General features: G+C 37.3%; 2 protein-coding genes across 2 annotated transcripts; one reads left to right on the top strand and one right to left on the bottom strand.

Moving 5' to 3' along the window:
• Window positions 1-11,584: 11,584 nt before the first annotated feature.
• LOC104234039 (photosystem I reaction center subunit XI, chloroplastic-like) lies at window positions 11,585-13,949 on the top strand. Its single transcript, XM_070147734.1, has 3 exons — window positions 11,585-11,831; window positions 13,039-13,264; window positions 13,572-13,949. The coding sequence occupies exons 1-3, from the start codon at window positions 11,658-11,660 to the stop codon at window positions 13,835-13,837; spliced, it is 666 nt and encodes a 221-aa protein (XP_070003835.1). The 5' UTR covers window positions 11,585-11,657; the 3' UTR covers window positions 13,838-13,949.
• Window positions 13,950-15,560: 1,611 nt separating this feature from the next.
• On the bottom strand, window positions 15,561-19,125 carry LOC104234035 (probable 3-beta-hydroxysteroid-Delta(8),Delta(7)-isomerase). The gene is made up of 5 exons (XM_009787523.2): window positions 19,022-19,125; window positions 17,640-17,823; window positions 16,829-16,975; window positions 16,611-16,719; window positions 15,561-16,040 (listed from the first exon to the last, which is right to left on the bottom strand). Exons 2-5 carry the CDS (start codon window positions 17,785-17,787, stop codon window positions 15,779-15,781), a joined length of 666 nt encoding a protein of 221 aa, XP_009785825.1. The 5' UTR covers window positions 17,788-17,823; window positions 19,022-19,125; the 3' UTR covers window positions 15,561-15,778.
• Window positions 19,126-22,144: the final 3,019 nt, after the last annotated feature.

Genomic DNA, 22,144 nt, shown 5'->3' with positions numbered 1-22,144 from the left:
GACTTCTTCTGAGTTATGTAATAAACTAATCTGCCTCAATAATTAACTTCCCTCGTATTTATGTGCTTTAATCAGACCTGAAAAAGTATGTGCAAGTCATGCTAGTTATATGCTTTTGTTTGAGGAGGTATACTTGAGCCTTATGTGTTATGTGCTTCCCCTTTAACGTGCAGTCTTCTATATGTTTTGTATGCCGCCTTAGATTTTTACCTTTGAAACCTCAAGTCAGCCTAATATCCCTCCCTTTTAGGATTAGTAGTCTTAAGTGCCTCCGGGAGTGATAGGAATGGGACGGGTAATAGCATGCAATAAGTAATTGATACCAATCCGCACTTTAATACCTTAACGGGGTGGGAAGGGTAGATATGGATATGATGACCACATGATAATATCACGTGTATCCCCTTATTGAGGAGTGATTATCGGACATTGTGTGGGGTGATCCATATTAAATATAAACCTAGGGCCCATTTCCTTTATTTGCAAACTCTTCCTTTTTTTTAAAACGCTTCTTTCAAATGTTCTTTCTTTTATGTGTTTAAATCCTCTAATATTTGAGCCCATACCTATCTATTCGCTAAATTCACAATAACTGTCTGGCCGGGAACCACACTAGTGGATCTTGAGGGGTGCCTAACACCTTTCCCTTGGGATAATTTCAATCCCTTACCCAATCTCTGGTTATTTAAACAAACTCAGAGTTGAATCTCTATTGGCGTCCTAATGCACCTTAATCATTAGGTGGCGACTCTTCAAATGCAAACCCAGTTCCCAAAAGGAACGAGTTGTTCCTCCAAATGTCACAAACCCGATTTCGCGAGAAAAAGGGGGCGCGACAGTGACTTGCTTGGGGCAATAGATATTGGCGATTCGCCGCCCCTCCCCTCATTTTCCAAGGGGCAAATTCAAGAAGCCTAGGCCATGGAGACACCGATGTGGGAATGACCCATGAAGGGGAGGACCTTTTCCGTGGTTGCTTCACGAGAGTCGAAGATGCAACCGACCTGGGTGATGCATCGAGTCTCTTCGATGAGGCTCAATGACTTCTGAGTCGGGTAAGCCTCAGTCCCTTTTATAAATAGTACGCTTGCATTTATTTCTTCTTGCCTGATCTCCTTTATTTCTTCATAGGCCTTGACATTTCATCGGGAACAGAACTGAGCCGATGTGAGGCTGATCTTAAAAAGATCACAGAGGAGAGAAATGTCCTCAAACTTCTCAATGGGCAAAAAGATGAGGAGATCAAGGACCTCTGAGCCCAATTGGCTACAACCCATAACGAGCAGACCGACCTGATTGAGTAAGTAATGAATTTTTTTTAGAAGCTCGATGTATCAATTCGGGAGCGACAACTAATACTTTGATCCTGCAGGTTCATCAGAAGGCCGAAAAGATCGAGCAACTTCGTGAGGAGGTCAACATGATGAATGCTGAGACTTTGGGGTGGAAGCAAAACATGGACCACCTTGCCTCGGAGAAATATACTGCTCGAGCCCAACTGTCATCGATCGAACGTCAACTCCAAAGCATGAAGGAGGAAGCTTGGCCCGAGCCAATAAAATTGAGGAGCTTGAGGCTCGGTTGGCTTCCAAACTTGCAAAGGCCACATCTGAGGCAGAAAAAGTAAAGGCTGATGTGGAGGCAATCATGGCCGTCTACCGAGCTGATGCCGAAGTTGCTCATGCTCGAGCAAAGGAATTTGCTGATAAGGCTTAGACTTGATCGTACTGGGCTGCCGAGCATGCCAAGTACCAATCTCGAAGAGAGACTCTTGAGGAGATTCATGCTCGTGGCTTTAACCTTGTTGTCAATTTCGAGAACGTGAAAGGACACGAGGCTGAAGCCAAAGCGTTGCTCTCTTCCGATGATGATGATTCCGGGAGCGTGAGTGGATCCGAGAATGGAGGGGATTCTGATGACGAAGACGCAGCTCCCGAACAAAAATTAGGCACTTAGGATTTTTCCTTTTTTTGAATTTTTTGTGTAGGATCCTGACCGATCCATGTAAATATTTTCATATACATATAAGACGTTTTCTTTCTTATCTCGACTTTTGCCTTGTGAAAATTCTGATTTGCTTTTCACCTTATGACAATTTTGATACACTTTAAACCTTGCGAGAATTTTGACCCACTTCGTGCCTTGTGAAAATTTTGTTTGTGAATCCAAAACTTAGGCAACTTGATCGAAGTCAGACTAATATAGTCTCTATAATTGAGTGAGTATTTGTTTGAACTCGAAGTAGAAAAACCCTTAGGTTTTTGTTGAGTGAAGGTGGATTCTCGAACTCAAAAAATATAATAGCCCTTATGCTCTTGAATTGGGACGATATGGCCTTAAAAAAGTGGCTTTTCCCCTTTTCGTCTTAAAAAGTTTAATCATATAAAAATTTGTTATGCCTTAGCATGAGGTAAATCTGTACCCATTAGGATTTTTGAGGGTTAGTGTTATCGAAAACCTTTACATTGTTATGCCTTAGCATAAGTTTGTTCGAGAGTTTGAACAATTTGATACCCTTAAGGTTTTTGAGGGTTGATGTTATCAAAATCCTTTGTAATTTTGCTGACGGTAGCCTTTTTAACCGGTTTTGTGAAAATATTAGAAGGCCTATTTTGTTACGGAATTATGTCGTCTCCGAACCATGTTAGTTTGGCCGTTGCCTTTAACTTTGAGATTTGCCCTTTGGGTTTGTTTCTCAATTATACTTCGAACTTGTTCGAAACGTCAGTCCCCGGGTAGGGTGGCCGTGGCCTATAAAAATGAGGGTTTCCATTTTAAGGTCTTATAATCTTGAAGTTTAATAATTCGAGCATGTCGATTTTTGGATGGCAATCCCCGAGTACGGGGTTGATTGTTCGATCTTTAGTTGCGATCGGCACTTGAGCCAGTTTCCACAATAAATCATAAGTATGAAATTGTAAAGTAGAAATTTCACTAAGGCATGGAACATCTGGTAAGGAAAAAATACTTTCTTTCAATAGATAATTCATGCGTACATGTTTTGCCATTAGGTATCGAATAATCTACATGGACACGGTTCATTTGACCGTTTGGCTCTTTACAAAATTTACCTATCGAGATCCTGTTGACACGAAGTATTTTCCTTGAAAACGTAACATCCAAGGGTGATGCCCCTTGGTATTCGAGGTTAATTGTAAAGAAGTCTCAGATACTATTGAATCGCTCTAAGTTAGCATGAACAATGGTTTCCTCGTTAAAAACCTTGCCGAAAAAACCCATTTGGGATAAAAACCGGTCGAAAGAAAAAAGAGTGTAACGCGTGCTTTCAGACCTAAGGACTTCATTTGGAGAGAACTTCGATGCCTTCAAACGAACACCTGCAACAAGTTAGTATAAATTACAAATGAAAAAGGAGAAGGTCATACCTTAGCGATCGTTTGAGGAGTGATATGTTCCAATTATTTTGCAATTGTTCGGCATTCATTGTGCCAAGTTTGTAAGATACACGAAGTATTTTCCTTGAAAACATAACATCTGAGGGTGATGCACCCCAGTATTCGAGGTTGATTGTAAAGAACTCTTGGATACTGATGAATCACTCTATGTTAGCACGAACAATGGTTGCCTCGCTAAAAACCTTGCCGGAAAAACCCATTTGGGATAAAAACCGGCCGGAAAAAAAAGAGTGCAACGCGTGCTTTCAGACCTAAGGACTTTATATTTGGAGAGAACTTCGATGCCTTCGATCGAACACCTGCAACAAGTTAGTATAAAATACAAATGAAAAAGGAGAAGATCATACCTTAGCGATAATATCGTTTGAGGAGTGATATTTTCCAATTATTTGGCAATTGTTCGGCATTCATCGTGCCAAGTTTGTAAGATCCTTTTCTGATGATGTTGAGGACCTGATACGGTCCCTCCCAGTTTGGACCGAGCTTTCCCTCATTTAGGTCTCGAGTGTTGATGGTGATTTTTCTCATAACTAAGTCCCCAATTTTGAAGTGTCGAAGATTGGCTCTTCGATTGTAATATCTTTCGATTCGCTATTTCTGGGCGGCCATTCGAACAAGGGTGACTTCCCATTTTTCATCTAGCAATTCGCGGCTTGTATTCATAGCCTCGTTATTTGACTCTTCTGTTGTGTATTGAAATCTAACGCTAGGTTCCCCGACTTTGACCGGGATTAAAGCTTCGGCGCCATATACTAAAGAGAACGTTGTTGCCCCCATACTGGATTTTACGTTGTTTGATACGCCTAAAGGACTTCAGGCAAAATTTCTCTCTATTTTCCCTTAGCGTCGTTCAATATCTTCATTAGATTATGAATGATGGTCTTGTTTATTGATTCATCCTATCCGTTCCCACTAGGATGATACAGCGTCAACAATATCCTTTTTATTTTGTGATCTTCAAGGAACATTGTTATTTTGTTGCCGATAAATTGTTTTCCATTCTCGCATACTATCTCAGCGGGTATCCTAAATTGGCATATGATGTGATCCTAGATGAAGTCTATAACTTCTTTTTATCTGACTTTTTCGAAAGCCTGTGCTTCAACCCACTTAGAGAAATCGTCAGTCATAAATAAAATGAATTAAGCTTTACCTGGGGCCGATGGCAGAGGGCCGACTATATCTATTCCCCATTTCATGAATAACTATGGGGATATGATTGAATGAAGTCGCTCTCCGGGCTGGTGGATTATCGGTGCATATCTTTGTCACTTGTCGTATTTTTGAATGAATTCCTTAGTATCATTTTCTATATTGGCCCAATAATATCCCACTTTGATGACTTTGTGAACCAGTGATTTGGCACCGGATTGGTTCCCTCAAGTACCCTCGTGAATTTCTCATAGAACGTAGTTGGTGTCTCCCGAACCCAAATATACTGTCAATGGTCCATCGAACATCCTTCTGTAAAATGTTCCATCTTCGGCCAATATGAATCGTGCAGCCTTTGTTCGTAGAGTCCTCAATTCCTTAGGGTCCGATGGAAGCTTCTCGTTTTTTAGATATTCGATATATTTATTCCTCCAATCCCAAGTTAGGCTTGTGGAGTTTATTTCGGCGTGGCCTTCTTCTATTACTGACTACGAAAGTTGTACGACAGTCCCCGAGCTAATTTCGTCGTCTTCGACTGATGACCCCAAATTTGCAAGGGCATCGGCCTCACTATTTTGTTCTCGAGGTACATCCTGTAGGGTCCATTCTTTAAACTGGTGTAGGGTTACCTATAGTTTGTCTAAGTACCTCTACATTCGATCTTCCTGAACCTCGAAGGTACTGTTGACTTGGTTAACTACCAGTAGGGAGTCACATTTGGCCTCGATGACCTCTGCTCCCAAACTTTTAGGCAGCTCGAGACCTACAATCATGGCCTCATATTCGGCTTCATCGTTAGTCAACTTAGGGGTTTTGATAGATTGCCTAATTGTATTGCCTGTGTGCGGCTTCAAAACGATGCCTAGCCCGGACCCCTTCACATTCGAAGCGCCATCTGTAAAAAGGGTCCATACCCCCGAAGATGTACCCGTTTTTAACAAAAGTTTCTTTTCGACCTCAGGTATGAGGGATGGCGTGAAGTCTGCCACGAAGTCTGCTAAGATTAGAGACTTGATGGTCGTTCAGGTTGATACTCGATATCATACCCACTGATTTCGACGGCCCATTTAGCCAATCGGCCTGAGTGTTCGGGCTTGTGTAGAACATTACGAAGAGGATAAGTGGTCACCACACAAATTGGGTGGCACTGAAAATATGGTTTCAATTTCCTAGAGACGTTTATTAGAGCAAGTGCTAATTTTTCTAAATGTGGGTACCGGGTTTCGGCTTCACCTAAAGTTCGACTAACATAGTAAACAGGAAATCGCGTACCCTGCTCTTCTCGAACTAGGACACCACTTACCGCAACTTCTGAGACTGCCAAATGTAAGTAGATTTGTTCATTCGCCTTCGGAGTATGAAGCAATGGTGGGCTCGAAAGATACCGCTTTAACTCTTCTAATGCCTGTTGGAATTCCGGGGTCCAAGCAAAATTGTTCTTCTTTTTGAGCAGTAAGAAGAACCTGTGACTTCGATCTGATGACCTCGATATGAACCAGCCTAAGGCGGCTATCTGCCCTGTTAATCTTTGTACGGTCTTAACGCTGTCCACGACTGTGATGTCTTCGATTGCTTTGATTTTATCGGGGTTGATCTCGATTCCCCAATTTGACACCATAAAACCGAGGAACTTGCCCGAACTGACCCCAAATGCACATTTCTCAGGATTGAGCTTTATGTTGTATTTTCTCAATATGTTGAAGGTTTCCTACAAATCTGTTAAATGGTCTTCTGTGCCGCAGGGAATTAACTAGCATATCGTCAATATATACCTCCATTGATTTACCTATTTGTTCTTCAAACATTCGATTCACTAGGCGTTGGTAAGTAGCACCAGCATTTTTTAGCCCAAACGGCATTACATTATAACAGTAGGTTCCATACTTAGTGATGAATGAAATCTTTTCCTGATCCTCCGGGTTAATTTGAATTTGATTGTACCCGGAATAAGCATTGAGAAAACTAAGGATCTCGTGGTCGGCCGTGGCATCGATCATGCGATCGATATTCGGTGCAGAGCAAAAGAGTCTTTGGAATATGCTTTGTTTAAATTTTTATAATCTACGCATATTCTAAGTTTGTTCCCCTTTTTAGGGACTACAACTACGTTTGCTAACCATTCGGGATATTTTACTTCTCGAATGGATCCTATTTTGAGAAGTTTGGTTACCTCGTCCTTGATGAATGCATGTTTTACCTCGGACTGGGGCCTTCTCTTTTGTTTTACCGGTCTGAACTCCGGGTCCAGGCTCAATCGATGTGTTGTGAGCTCTAGATGGATCCCTGTCATATCTAAGTGGGACCAAGCAAAACAATCCATGTTATTTAAAAGGAATTGAATGATTTTTTTCCCGAGCTCGGGAGTTAACCCTATGCCTAGGTATACCTTTCAATCAGGAAGGTGTTCGATCAGTATGAATTGTTCTAGCTCCTCGACCGTTGACTTCGTTGCATCAAAATCATCAGGGGTTATGAAGGTTCGAGGTATCATATAATCTTCGTCTTCGAAGATCTCCTACTCCTCCGATTGGTCCAAGGACGGAGCCTGTGGTTTCTATCTGACTTCTTATTTTCCCTTTGACTCTGATCCCTTTGTTGACGAAAGCGCCGATACCGGTACTACTTCATCGATTGCAAACATCTCTTTGGCAGCGGGTTGTTCGCCGTACATCGTTTTGATTCCTTCCGATATTGGAAATTTCAAGACTTGATGAAGTATTGAAGGTACTGCCCTCATATTATGAATCCAAGTTCTTCCGAGCAACGCGTTGTATCTCATGTCACCTTCGATTACATGGAACTGTGTTTCTTGTATAGTCCTGGCCACATTTACTAGAAAAATGATTTCCCTTTTGGTGGTTTCACTTGCCATATTGAAGTCGTTGAGTACTCGAGTTGCAGGCACGATTTAATCCTGGAGGCCGAGTTGCTCTATGACCCTCGATCGAATAATGTTTGCCGAGCTACCTCGATCAATCAACACACGTTTAACTTGAATTTTATTCATAAGGATAGATATTACCAACGCGTTATTGTGAGGTTGTTCGATCCCTTCTGCATCCTCATCGTTGAAAGACAATGTATCTTCTGGTAAGTAGTCCCGGGTACGTCTCTCCCTTGTGATTGTCACTTTGGTGCATTTAAATATCGGGCATTGAGGAATATCGACCTCACCAATGATTATATGAATCACGTGTTGTGGTTCCTCTTATTTGTTTTTCCTGTTTGCATCCTTGTCTCTAAAGTGATTTTTAGCTCAATCACTCAGGAACTCTCTCGAAGGTGACCCTCGTTGAATAAACGAGCTACCTCATCCCTTAATTGTCTGCAGTCTTCGGTTATTTGACCATGAGTTCCGTGGTATTTGCATATTTGATTAGGGTTCCTTTGAGCTGGATCAGTCTGTAAGGGTCTGGGCCATCTAGTATCCTTGATTCATCCAATGACTGATACAATACCCGACACATCGACGCTGAAGTTGTATTCTGATAACCGCAACGCTTCTTTAGGCTTGACATGTTTATTGAAGCCACTCTTATTCATGAGCCCTCGGGAGCGTTGTCCTCGATCATTTCAAATGGGATTACGTCTCAGTCCGTTGTTTCTACGATCTGCATTGTATGGTTGGTACCTATCTCTGTTTGATCGGGGCTCTCTATCGATGTCCCTTTGAACTCTGCCGTCGGATCTATTTGGGTAGACGGAACCGGAAGAGGCTCCTAACTGATCATCCTCGACCCTGATCTTTGACTGGTATCGATTATATACATTGCCCAGGACACAGTAGGATATTCAATCAAATTCTGCTTTAGTTGTCGTGATACTATCGAACTTCGCTCGTTCAAACCTTGAGTGAAGGCTTGTACGACCCAATCATCGGTAATCAGTGGTAGGTCCATGCATTCCATCTGGAACCGAGATATGAATTCCCTTAGCATTTCATTGTCCTTTTGTCTCACTTTGGAGAGGTCCGACTTCCTAGTCGAGACCTTTATTTCTCCGGCGTATGCCTTTACGAACGAATCAACAAGCATAGCGAAGGAATCGACGGAATTGAGCAGCAAATTATGGTACCATATCATTGCCCCCTTCGATAAAGTTTCTCCAAACTTCTTCAACAGAACAGATTCAATTTCATCATCTTCTAAGTCATTTCCTTTTATTGCGCATGTATAAGAAGTGACATGCTCATTAGGATCAATGGTTCCATTGTATTTGGGAATTTCTAGCATGCGGAACTTCTTTGGAATGGGCTTCGAAGCTGCACTTGGAGGGAAAGGCTTATGTACGAATAATTTGGACCATATTAAATTCATGATATTAGTGTAAGCATTTAAATTTTCCCGAATTTAACTCGATAAAATAATGTGGACTATGTTTTAAATATATTAGTCCAAATAAATTTATTGGGCTAATATAATTAGATTAGTTATATAAGTCCAACATATATTGATTAAATAAATAAGTCTTAATCCATTGGGCTAGCCCATTTAATTGGGCTAAAGTGATGAGCCTATTTTATTAAGCCCAAGATGTCATCTTCCTATAGGCCCAGTTTGGTGCCACGTGTCAAATGACGTGGCACGCCAAGTCAAACAGAAGAGCCAATGGGATCATGCCATGTGTCAATATGACAAGGCATGCCAAGTCAAATTAAAAGACCAATGAAATCGCGCCACATGTGCAAGTGACATAATCTGTCCAATCAAATGCGGCCTTGTCACACTTCAATTTGATTGGTCAGAAAGAGTTTGTTCTTATCATAACTCTTCCCTTCCAAAACTATAAATAGGGGTCTTCATAACTCAGAAAAGACAACAGAAGTTATAACAAGAAGCAAGAGAGAGCTCGTGGATCAAACGCCGTAAATTTCTCTACAAGTTTCAAGCTTCAAGCAATCGAGTTTAAGTTCAAGAAATCAAATTCAAGCTCAAGAACGAAGAACAAATCAAGATCCAAGGAGTACGAATTCAAATCAAAGTTCGTGCTAGTTGAATCTAAGATCATCGTTCGTGGCAACAAATATAGAGTCAAAATCAAGCTCAAAGGCACTTGAATTTATTTAATATTGGAAGGAAGAATCAGAGGATTCATAGAGATTGTAACACTCAAATATTTGAAATAAAATACTACGATTGTTGTAATATTTTTCAGTCTTGATTTTATTTTCTCGACACAAATTTATTGTTTACAAGCACGAAGGCCCTTAGCGAAATGACATTAAATAGTCATTTAATTATTCTTTTAATATTTAAAATTTTAAAATTAACTAAAATTTGAGTTATTAAAGTTTTCCTTATTCGAAGTTGGTAATATACCAGATTTTTAGAAGGAAATAATAACACGTTAGTTTTCCTTATTACAGTAAATCAAGTTAGTTTTCCTGCTAGGAAACTTTGGAGCACTTTGAGCTCCTTTTAGGTTTAGGAGTTTTATGTTTGTTATTAATACCAATTAATTATTTATAAATTATTTATTTAAAACTTTCAATTCAAATTATCATTTTTGGTTCGGAATTCATAATTAATGTAACAATGTCGCCGGATAAAAAAAGCAGAAGAACTGAATTAGATTCTATAGGTTTAGGATTCAACAATTTATAATCTAGAATTTTAAAACTAAAATAAGAATTAGGAGTTGAATACTTTTATAAAAGAGCAAGCATTTATTATTCTTATCATAAACTTTTAATAGTATCATTATTTGTGGAGGTGAACTTGCTTGTGATTTGAGGTAAATTTTCTAACTTTAGTTTTTTCTTGAAGTTATATAATAACATACATATATTTATTCTTGATAGACAATTGGTAATTAAAAAGTTGTCAATTATGATTTTTATTTATTATATCTCATATACTTTTATCAGTTTAAAGGTTGATGTATTAATAAATTATACAGAAATTGTTAGAATAATTGCATTTTGTAACAAAAAATTGATTAGGCATTCTAACTCTCAGTCAAATTCATCCGTTTAGGCAAATAATTTTCATTGTCTCATGAAAAATGATTAATTCCCATTTGGACTATTTCTCATTCATCATCATAAATATTTTACGAAATATTTATTTTAAGGTGTGGTGCAAGATTTTTCTATCTTACTCATTATATAAAAATTTGCTAATTAATATAATTAGCTTGCGCACGAAAATAATTTACAATATTATGTTTTGAAAATATCCCATTTATTGAATTTAGACGGCTGTAGATAAATTACTCATAAATTTTTTTGTCGTATATCGTGTCGTTAGGAAATAAAATTTTCTAATACGCTCTATCCTTACACTACCAAAAAAAAGGAATTAGCTACAAACGTCGTCACTAATCTATCGCTAAATCACCCATAGCTAGCAGAATTTCTTGATAATGTCGCTAATCCGTCGCTAAATGAGATTAGCGATGGATTTTTTTGTTTAGCTACATAGAATTTGTCCGTCGCTAAAATCAGATTTTTTGTAGTGTTATTTTTTGTTCATTTTTTTTTTGAATCTATATTTGATATTAATATGTAAATCTGTAAATAAACTTTTGTTTGGTATTATAAAAAAATCTGTAAATGAATTGTACTAAAACATTGGGCAAACTTTAAAGAATAATGAGGCATGTTGTCTAACTTATGTGAACTAATTACTGTATATTGTAAAGCTGATGTATAAACTAATAAATTTTCCTAAATTATCAATCCTTATTACGAGGTGAAAAAGAAATACTTATTATGAGTTCAAGTCTATATTCAAAATTTATTCTTTGTTTAATATTTTATGCACTTTTTTTATTATATTAGTAGTGATACCATATATACAAAATAAATTTTGATTAATTTTAAATGTGCACCGGTTACCTCTGGATCCTGGTTCCGCCTCTTGACTCAGCTATCCATTCTTAACCAATGTAGCTCGGATAAGGGATAACGTTCTATATATGACCAATGACAAGCTTCCACGTCAGTCATCTTGATCCCTCGGAACCACGAATTTTAGTGAGCAAAAAGATTTTCTTTGCCAGTCACATGACATCCAACTGTGTTACTTGTTTGCATCTTTTGTTATATTTCATAACTGACCAAAAATAGTGACCAGCAAAACTTCCAAAATGGCTACTGCTGCTTCCACCACAATGGCTAGCCAACTCAAGAGCAGCTTCGCTTCTTCTTTAACAAGAGGCAATGGACTTGTCACTCCCAAAGGCATTTCTGGTGCTCCTTTTAAAATCTTTCCTTCAACTAGAAAGTCTTGCTTTACTATCAAAGCTGTCCAAACAGACAAAGTAAGATAGCAATTCACTTCTCTTCATTCCTGTAATCTTCTTGAATTTCACTAATAATACGCCCTCCGTTTCAATTTAGATAATGTAATTTGACTTGACACTGGTGTAACTGGTAAAGTTGCTTCCATGTGACCTGGAGGTCACGGGTTCAAGCCGTGGAAACAACCTCTTGCAGAAATGCAGGATAAAGCAACTTACAATAGACCCTTATGGTCCGATCCTTCCCCGGACCCTGCGCATATCGAGAGCGTAGTGCACCGGGCTGCCCTTTTAGTTTGATTTGGCACAGAGTTTAAGAAAAAAATACTTAGACTTTTGAAACATATGGTACTAAAAGCTTAAAAGGCAAAAGCTTAGTGGAACCATAATATTTGTGTGACTATAAAAGCTTCTCATTAAGAATAAAGTGAGTAGAATGAAAAGTTTAAAGTTAAATTGTTTCTAAGTATAGAAATATGTCGTTCTTTTTGGAACGAACTAATAAGAAAAGTGTGTCATCTAAATTGAAACGAAGGGAGTACTTCTTCTTGGTCAAGTGGCAGAGCCAAGAAACTTCAATTGAATAATTTACTAAGCTAGCCACCTTAGATCTCCTTTTCTCTGGGAGATAGAGAAAGATCCAAAAATCCTATTTATATTTAAATGTCAAATTATATTCTCTGGTGCACGAACTGATGCTTGTATTAGGGTAGGCTACCTAGATTATATTCCTTTGGGGTGCGGCCTTTCTCTATACTCTGCGTGAACAACGGATGCTTTGTGCATCGGACTGCCTTTTGTTTATATGCTCAAGACAAATAGAAGAAATTTATATTATTCGTCAATTTAACAAGAGGAAGCGCTCATTCTTGTGATGCAAGCTTCTTGATTCGTCTTTTGCCTCGGCCTAGAAAGTCATTAATCCAACATAGGCTACATGAGCCTCTCGTATATATGGGCGATCTAAAACAACTACTATTTTGATTCACATTTGCCATTATGCTAGAAGTTTATATCTTATTTAAACAATGATTCAACAATTTTTATATATATTCTCTAAAAAAAATTCGTTATCTATATACACGATATAATTTTCTGAAAAAAGGAATTCGATTAAACTCCTTCGAACCACGTAACCCTTCCCACTTTTGGTTTGTTGGATGTCAATAATTCACAACGACTATCATTTACTTCATCTTTTTTTTTTTTTTTTTTTTGGGTTATGCAGCCTACTTACCAAGTGATTCAGCCTCTGAATGGTGACCCTTTCATTGGAAGCCTTGAAACTCCAGTGACCTCAAGCCCATTGATTGCTTGGTACCTATCCAACTTACCAGCCTACCGGACCGCCGTGAACCCACTTCTCCGAGGAGTAGAAGTGGGCCTGGCCCATGGATTCCTGCTTGTTGGCCCATTTGTAAAGGCTGGTCCATTAAGAAACACTGAATATGCAGGTAAAGTCGAATTCAAAATTTTAACTTCATGCATTTATATTCTTAACGATGAACTCATTGTACTTCAAAAAGTGTCGGCTAAAGATTTAATATTTGTTAAAAATCTAGTAATATTTTACATATATATGTAAGCTCCGTGTCAAAGATGTGATGTAAGAGTTCAGCTGAATGTCCATGAAAATATGACCCCCACAACACGTCCAAGTTTGGGTAGGTTAATGACTGTTTCATTTATTAACTCAACCCATTTTGACCTGCTCAAATTCAGCCTAACGCGTTCATTCGACACCGCTAACTGTTAATGCAGGGGGAGCTGGTTCATTGGCAGCAGCAGGACTTGTAGTGATCCTTAGCATATGTTTGACCATTTATGGAATATCATCATTCAAAGAAGGAGAAGCATCAACAGCACCAGCATTGACATTGACTGGGAGGAAAAAAGTGCCAGACCAATTGCAAACAGCAGAGGGATGGTCAAAGTTCACAGGTGGATTCTTTTTTGGTGGAATTTCTGGTGTCACTTGGGCTTATTTCCTCCTTTATGTCCTTGATCTTCCTTACTATGTCAAGTAGATCTTTTAAATCTTGCAATTGATGTAACTATTCTGAATGTTGAATTGGAAATGAAAGTTGTATATTGGACATCTGAGCTCTTCAATGAATACATCTGAAGCATTTTTCTCCATTGATCGGATTAACGCAGCTAGACATCAGCGTAAGTGAATTTTTAAGCTACATGTACAATTTAATATGCTGCGAAGGAGAGCCTTGGAGCAACGGTAAAGTTGTCTCCATGTGACATATAGGTCACGAGTTCGAGCCGTGAAATCAGCCACTGATATTTGTATCAGGTAGGCCTCCTACATCACACCCACTTGGGGTGCGGCCCTTCCCAGACCCACCCTGCGTAAACGCGGGATGCTTCATGCACTACGCTGCTCTTTTACAATTTAATATGCTGCCGCATGTTACTTACAGGTTATTACTTTCACAGTTTCACTTGTTATGTGTATTAATTATCTCTCACTACCTGTTATGTGGTGGTTGTTTCTCATGGTTTCTATGTTGATTGTGGTTGAGATCAAGACTGGGATGCTATTCTGTGGGGCTAAATCTACTATTGTTTCAGTTACTTTCCTCATAGTCCTGGTGGTGTCTGGTCTTCTGGTTTATATTTCTGCTGCATGGTATGCATTTACCCATGCACACGTCCACCCCCACGAAGACAGGACTGGTCGATAGTTGTTTTCCTTCCGCTTGATTTTTCAAGCTTCTGTAGTTCTATCAATAAGAGTGGTGTCAGGATTAGTTTGCGTATACCTCAACTATCCTATCAGACACTTCTCTACCTCCCACAAACACAAGTACCAAATAACTATGACCGGTACCAAGGCAGTAACTCAATAAGAGGTGTCCGAATTAGTTTGTGTGTACCTCAACTATTCTATCAGACACTTGCTATCTCCCACAAACATAAGTACCAAATAACTATGACCGCTACCAAGGCAGTAACTCAGCAAGAGGTGTCCGGATTATAGTTTGTGTGTACCTCAACTATTCTATCAGACATTTGCTACCTCCCACAAACATAAGTACCAAATAACTATGACCGGTACCAAGGCAGTAACTCAATAAGAGGTGTCCGGATTAGTTTGTGTGTACCTCAACTATTCTATCAAACACTTGCTACCTCCCACAAACATAAGTACCAAATAACTATGACCGCTACCAAGGCAGTAACTCAACAAGAGGTGTCCGAATTAGTTTGTGTGTACCTCAACTATCAATTCTATCAGACATTTGCTTACCTCCCACAAAGATGGTACTACCAGATAACTATGACCGGTACCAGGGCAGTAACTCAACAAGATCTTCTTTTTTTCCCCTTTCGCCACCACCGACTCCTACCTTGTTTTTCATCTTTGGAAACAGATTACCCTCCCTATGTTTTTGTTGTTGGTCGTCTGGTAGGTCAAATGTACGGCTAAGTCACAGACCCTCGTAAGGGGAACTGTTATTTCAATCCTTTTTTTTTATTGTTTGGTTTTGATGGACAGGACAGTCCACACTGGAAAAATCATAAGGAAGATTTTCCCTGTTGTCTAACACATGTAATATAGTAATGTACAGTGAATTTACCGCACTAATGAATACTGCAAGTTGCAAAAATGCTAAATTTATTTTGGCATCATACCATTTTTATCTTTTCTTTCATGAAACCCGGTAGTATTTAAACAATAAGCTAAACTAAGAAATATGGACGGAGGACAAAGAAATATAATAGCTTTGGTCTTAGTTTTCAAAATGCAACTGCTTTTTTTAATGATGTGAAGCAAGAATGACAATATTTCTGCAGGAATGATCAGATTTTTAGGACATCTCATCTAAATAATATTCCAGCATTGTTTCTGATGCAGCCAATTAAATTCAACAACCATAAAAAAGAATCAGGAGAAGAAAATTGTGACAATGTTATTCAGTTGAGGCATTTGGATTTCAAAGTTTAGAATCACCTCAGCGGGTCTTGGTCTTCTGCTCGTGGACCTTGACTGCAGCACATATTTTCTTCCAGCAATGGATCACTATGAGAGTTGGTATCCAAACCCAGAAATGATTTGCGAAAACATAGTAAGCATAGTAGTAGAAGGGGCTTGCAGCAAAATTATCGCCTTCTAATATAGCTGTTATGAAGTATACGGCCGTGCCATAGAGCTGTCCCAAACAAATGGCTATTTGAAGTACATGTCTGTATGACTTCTTAGCAGCTATAGCATATCTGCCCAATGACAATAGACAATGAGGTTTATAGAAGTAGAGATGAATACATGATCATGCCCTGTCCATATACTTATAGGGATCGTTTGGTTGAAAGGATTAGTAAAAATAATCCCAACATCAACTCTCACATAAAATAATACAATATTTGGTTGAAGGAATTGGAAAAAGCAATCTCCGCATGCATCATTTGGATGGTGTTTAAGAAATAATAATTCATGTGTTACTTTTTGAGGGATAGAATGTGGAATAGAATAGTGTATTCGCATTACGAGGATAAAAGTATTTAAAGACAAAAATATGCTTAAAGCAAGTAATCCATACTTTATATTCCTGGTATTATTTTCTTTTTTGACAAGTTATTCCGTGTATTATTATCACTCACCACAAAATAATCCTACATTATTATTCAATGCATAACAATCCCTCCATTGTTGTTACCCACATAAAACACCTTGCGCTATAATCCATGCATAAACTAGTATGTGAACCAAACAACCCCTTAGGATAAACATATTAATTCTACCAATCTCAAGGTGCATGAAGCTAATCTCTCGACAATAGTACTTACACTGCTAGAAGGCATGCTGGCCCCTCTATGACAGCTGTAATTCCTTCAACACTAACAACTCCAGAATTCCGCCCTACGTATCTTGAATCACCTTTGCTGTATTCTTTCCCTGCAAAATATTGTCTTTGTTGGTAGTTTTATAGGCCGAATCGACAACATTTCCTAATTGAAATAAACTGTTCTTGTTTGGATGAAAGACTTGCTAAATTGTTACTTACAGACTTCAGCAAGGTAAACCGGAGTAGTCTTTTTGTAGAAATCTGGAGTAAAAACAAAATACCCCTCAAGGACCATGTGGGTTAGGCCCGTGAAAATCCACCAACACATGAGCACCCTGTCAGTCTTCGATATTTTAGGAACAAACCCTATCAAGTAAAAAGATGGAGAAATGAAGTTAGAAAACGAGGCAAGGACACAATGGGGGAAAGAAAAGCACCACACAAGCAGCTAGGATGCACTTAGCATGTAGAAATTTATAGAAAAAATTGCAGCTGAAACTTTATAGTACAGAGCTTGTAAAGAATTCTTTTTGCTGGATCAAACTCTTTTTCTAAACTTGTAGAGAAAGAAATCTCTGAATCCCATGCCAACATCACATTATTTTCTGCCCTCATTTACCATACACTACTAAACTTTGGGTACATGAAACCAACACCAAGGGGTTGCATGTGCTTAATTGAAGAATGAAAGGTCAAGACTGCTTGAAGTCCTCGCGAGGGATAAACAGTACAACTTGACCAAAGAAGTCATTTGAATCTTAAAACATGGAGCTGGAAGCATAATCTTGCAGTAAATACTTTCCTGTTTGAACTCTGAACAATGAAATGTTTGATCAAGGTTGCATCAATTGCCAGAATACTCTTTCATACTCAACTCAACTTCTTTCGTTTCTACTTCTACGCAGTTACTAGAGTATACTTCAGAAAAAGAACAATGAGAAATCTAACTGCTTCTAAAATTAAAATTATATCAGAAAAAAGAAGGGTGAACTGCTTGCAATAAGTAATGCAATGATCATTGAATAATTACCTGAGAGTATCCACATGAACAAGACAACGAGGAAGGATGAGAGGCCATATACACCAACAATGTGTGACTGTGAGAGGAATATGGGAACAAAATCGGGCAATTTTAGATCCTGCGGAACGTAGGGGTGAGCTTCTCCCTGGGCTACCATTTCTTCAATCTTGACTTGAGGACCCTTTCCTGTGATCTGCAATTAACAGAAAGAGTGGAGTTACTCGATGAGCTATTCCACGGTTTACAAATTCCCTTCTTACTTCACTTGTAAAGATTAGTTGAAAACTAATTGGACGATCTATCAAAAAATAGAAAGGGAAACTGTCATACACCTGCTACATTTTTAAGGAAACGGGGCGCAAAAAGCGAATAGAAGAATCATAGTGAAATAACGGGAAGTCATCAATCAACTAGGCCTTCCACTCTATTCAGCTGTATTTCATTCTAATGAAAAAGACAACTCCAATATGTTTGGCATGAAGGAAAACAATTTTTCTATAAAATATTTCCATGATGAAGTTTTTGGACAACACTTATGATGGAAGAAATTTTCTCTCAAAAAGGAAAAATGATTTCTTCACCTACGGCATAAAACATTTTCCTTTACAAATATTGCAACTCTTAATCCTTATACTTGCTCCACCCAACACTTAGACATTATTATCAATCTTTAACACTAAGAAATTTCATCGAATTTCCAAAGCAAAACATTAGCTAAATTCTTGCCACTTACTATCAATCCTTAATAAATATTTTCCAGAAAAAATTTTGCACTCACCAAACAAAAACCGTGAAAACATTTTGCAGGAAATCATTTTCAAAACATTTCCCATAGTACCAAACACAACTACGTGTCTAACTCAGGAAAAGCAATGCTAGTAAAAAAAAATGAAAAGAAAGAGTAAATTTTCAAAGGACACAAAAATATCAAATCCCAAAGAATATCTAGAGATGAAAACTAACCGCATGGCTCTAAAAATCCAATTAATACACAAAAGATCCTTTTTATTTTCAGGCCAATGTAGCACAAATCATAAGTGTAAATAAAACATGCTAATTACCCTAAAGGAGGAGACTTTCACACTTTTCAGTCAGTTCTACTTACATATAGGAGTATAATAAACCCCCTTTCTAATTTCAGGCAAATGTAGCACAAATCATAAGTACAAATAAAACTTAGCAATTACCCTAAAGGAGGAAACTTTTCAGTCACTTATATTAACAAAAATGAGTATAATAAATATTAAATCCAAAATATACATAATTCTTGAGACATGCATGTATTTTACACAAATGAGGTTGGTTTCACCCCAATTAAGTAAATCAGTAAAATTGTTCAAATAATTGAATTAGAAAACACAGAATTAAAAAGGGTTCATATGGGTACTCACAGCTTAATCTGTGGCAGATTCAGATTCAGTGAGTGAGAGTTGACTTGCGGGCGATATGAAGAAGAAAAGGTAGCGAGTAGATAATTGAGTACTGAAATACAAATAAGTTAAGTCTTGGGCAGTAATGAGAAAAAAATGAAAAAGATTTTGCAGCGCAGTGGAGGCACGTGGGACAGACAGACGTCACGTGTGTTTGATATAACTGAAAATATTGTCGAAAAATAGTTAATTTTATGACAAATGTTTTTTGGTCATTTATTAGTAAATATTGAGAATTAATTTAGCTAATGGTGCTTGTATGGGTCAAAATCTATCTCTAGAATAAAAGTCAAAATAATGTTGGTAAAGCATCCCCAGGGCGCCAAGGGTCGAGGCTATCTAATCAACTATGAAGGTCGTGATCGAAGAGTCAATGAGGGTTGAAGCCGAAGTCGTCAAGGACCGAGGCCGAAGTCGAGTGTCCTTGACAGAATTATAACGGCGAGTTTTAACATATGATATTAAAGAGAATATTCTAGTGGATATTCTTTGCACTTGTACTATTAGGATTTTTTAGAAGACAAAATGCATAACTTGCCCCTTAAACTATGAACCAAATCCCTGTTACACACTTTTTGACTAAAAAAATTATCTTACACACTTAACCTTTTTAGAGTATGTCTAATACACACCTCTTTTTTCTTGACCAGTTTACCAAAAGATGTGTAATGTCACGCACCAATAAAGTCATGACATGTGTCATTATTATTTTTAAAAAGGAAAATATTTAAAATTACTCTTATACCCCCAATTTGAAAATCCTTTTAACTTCTCCATCTTCTACTGTCGTGCGACGTCGATGGCACCACAAGGAAAAAGTCATAACCACTGCTTATTAGCTTCACCCATATTCAATTTTGCATTGATTCCTCCATAGCAAACCTAAGACCGAGAATAGAAGAGATGAAAACCGAAATTGCAACTCCTATATTTTTCATTTTTCTCTTCCATTTTCAGATCTCATACTACACACAAACAAAACAAATCAAAGTCAATTTTTCATTTCCATGGATTAAACAACTTTATTATGAATAGATCTCAAACCTACCCTTATAGGAAGGAAACTGAGTTGGGATTTTACAATTTTAGTCATTCTCATGAAACATTAAAAAAAATCTTTTTTATTTATGTAAAGATTAAAAAGCTTGTGGGTTTTAATGACAGAAAAAGAAGCGACAGAAGTTTGAAAGACAATTTTAAACAAAATTTATAGCACTTCCTTTAAATTATTTACCATGAGTTTTGCGAATTTTTGAAATTTCAGAGGAAGAGACGAAACAGAATGGGTGTTTGGGGAAGGCCGGAGAGGAAGGAGGCGGGTCCTAGTAGTTTGGGTAAGACAGAAGATAGAGATTATTAGTTTGGAAACTTTTTTTATTTGATAAAAATGGAAAATAAAAGAAATACACGCGCTCATTATTTTTGTTAAAGCACGCGCGAGCCACGTATCAAAAAAGGTGTGTATTAGACACACTTTGAAAAAGTTGAGTGTGTAGAATGATTTTCGGGGTCAGAAAGTGTGTAACAGGAATTTGGTCCATAGGTTGAGGGGTAACTTATGTATTTTGCCTTTTTAGAACATGTTCCCTGTAAATAGAAAGAGGCGCAATGATCGAGGAAATGTGTGAGATTCATTGGTAAAATACTCGTCGACTTTAAAGGAGAGGATCACATTTTATTACAAGGATATAAACATAACCTTTTGGCTAAGAATTTTGTCTGCACTTTTCCACCAGATCCGGGAATAATTCAAATATTCAAAGAATTGTGCATTACCCATCATTGTCAAAAAGAATATTCATTACTTTCATCCTGTCTTGGGTGACTTTTTCGCATTTATTTACATAAATATCATTTGTTATTGTTCATCCACATTCAATGCTGCATTATTGCTATTTTGATTCTTGACCCTCAACTATTGCATGTTATCACTCAAATTAGAACAAATCTGCACGTCATTCGATATACTAATAGGATTTCTTTCAAGGATATTGTTGTTAACAAAGATTTACCCTCATTTATACAAGTTTTAATTAGTAAAACTAATATCCATATTTTTTGGTCAAACAGTGCTCTTATAAAAAAAATCTTTATTAAAGATTGATAATTTGCTTAACTGTTGGATAAAACAGCGATAATATGAAGCTAAGAGTTGAGATAATTGTGAAGTAAAATTATGTCCAAAGGTGAGGGAATTCGGGGTTCCCTTAATTGTGATAAATATTATTATTATTATTATTATTATTATTATTATTATTATTATTATAGCAACTAAAAATAAGAAAACCACTTATTTGTGAATAAGATTTCCATGACACAAACATGCTTTTCTTTTTCGACTAACACATTTTTCTTTTTGTTTTTTTATTTGACATTTTTAATCAAACTTATGACATTGCGATTCTAATTTCGCCCATGCCCTTATTGTCATTGGTTTGACCTTTAAAGATTATTTATGATTTAACCTCAAACATGCGCAGCATGTTACCTAATTGTACGCATCAAACTCTTTCTTAAAAGTTAAAAGTATTACTTAATCGGAAATTTAGCAGTATTCACACATGTTATCTCTAGTATTTTCAATCGTTTGGACGACTTTTCTATAAAGAAAATTTGTAGGAGAATTTTTCTTAAAGAAAATAGAAATGCTTTGGAAATGTTCGTTTAAAGAAATTATATTTTAAAACTTTTGACAAAAGAGTTCAAACTAACGCCTTCGCGGGCAGGGTCGGAAAGTTGCCGCTGCTTTTGAGAGTTTATCACCTTTTGCATAATTTTTTTTCCTTTTTTTCACATGCTGACAAAAATATTTTCTCATCACGTACTAAATTAGTAGGCGTTTGGACATGAATTCCAAAAAAAAAAAAAAATGAAATTTCACTAAAATTTGAATTGAAGATGAAGTTGTGTTTGGTTATAATTTTTACAACATATTGGGATCTCTTTTTTCCACCATATTTTACAACTAAAACTAGCAATCTTCTCATTTCCAATTGAAATATTGGTTCTACCAATATTTCAAATTTGAAAATGCATTTCAAGTGAGAATGGAAAATTGCAAGATTTGAATAACCAAACACTATT

This window comes from Nicotiana sylvestris, chromosome 6 (genome assembly GCF_000393655.2).
Source record: "Nicotiana sylvestris chromosome 6, ASM39365v2, whole genome shotgun sequence".
NCBI classification, from domain to species: Eukaryota; Viridiplantae; Streptophyta; class Magnoliopsida; order Solanales; family Solanaceae; genus Nicotiana; species Nicotiana sylvestris.
The sequence above is the reverse complement of the archived record's forward strand: the minus strand, read 5'-3'. Positions and strand labels throughout refer to the sequence as shown.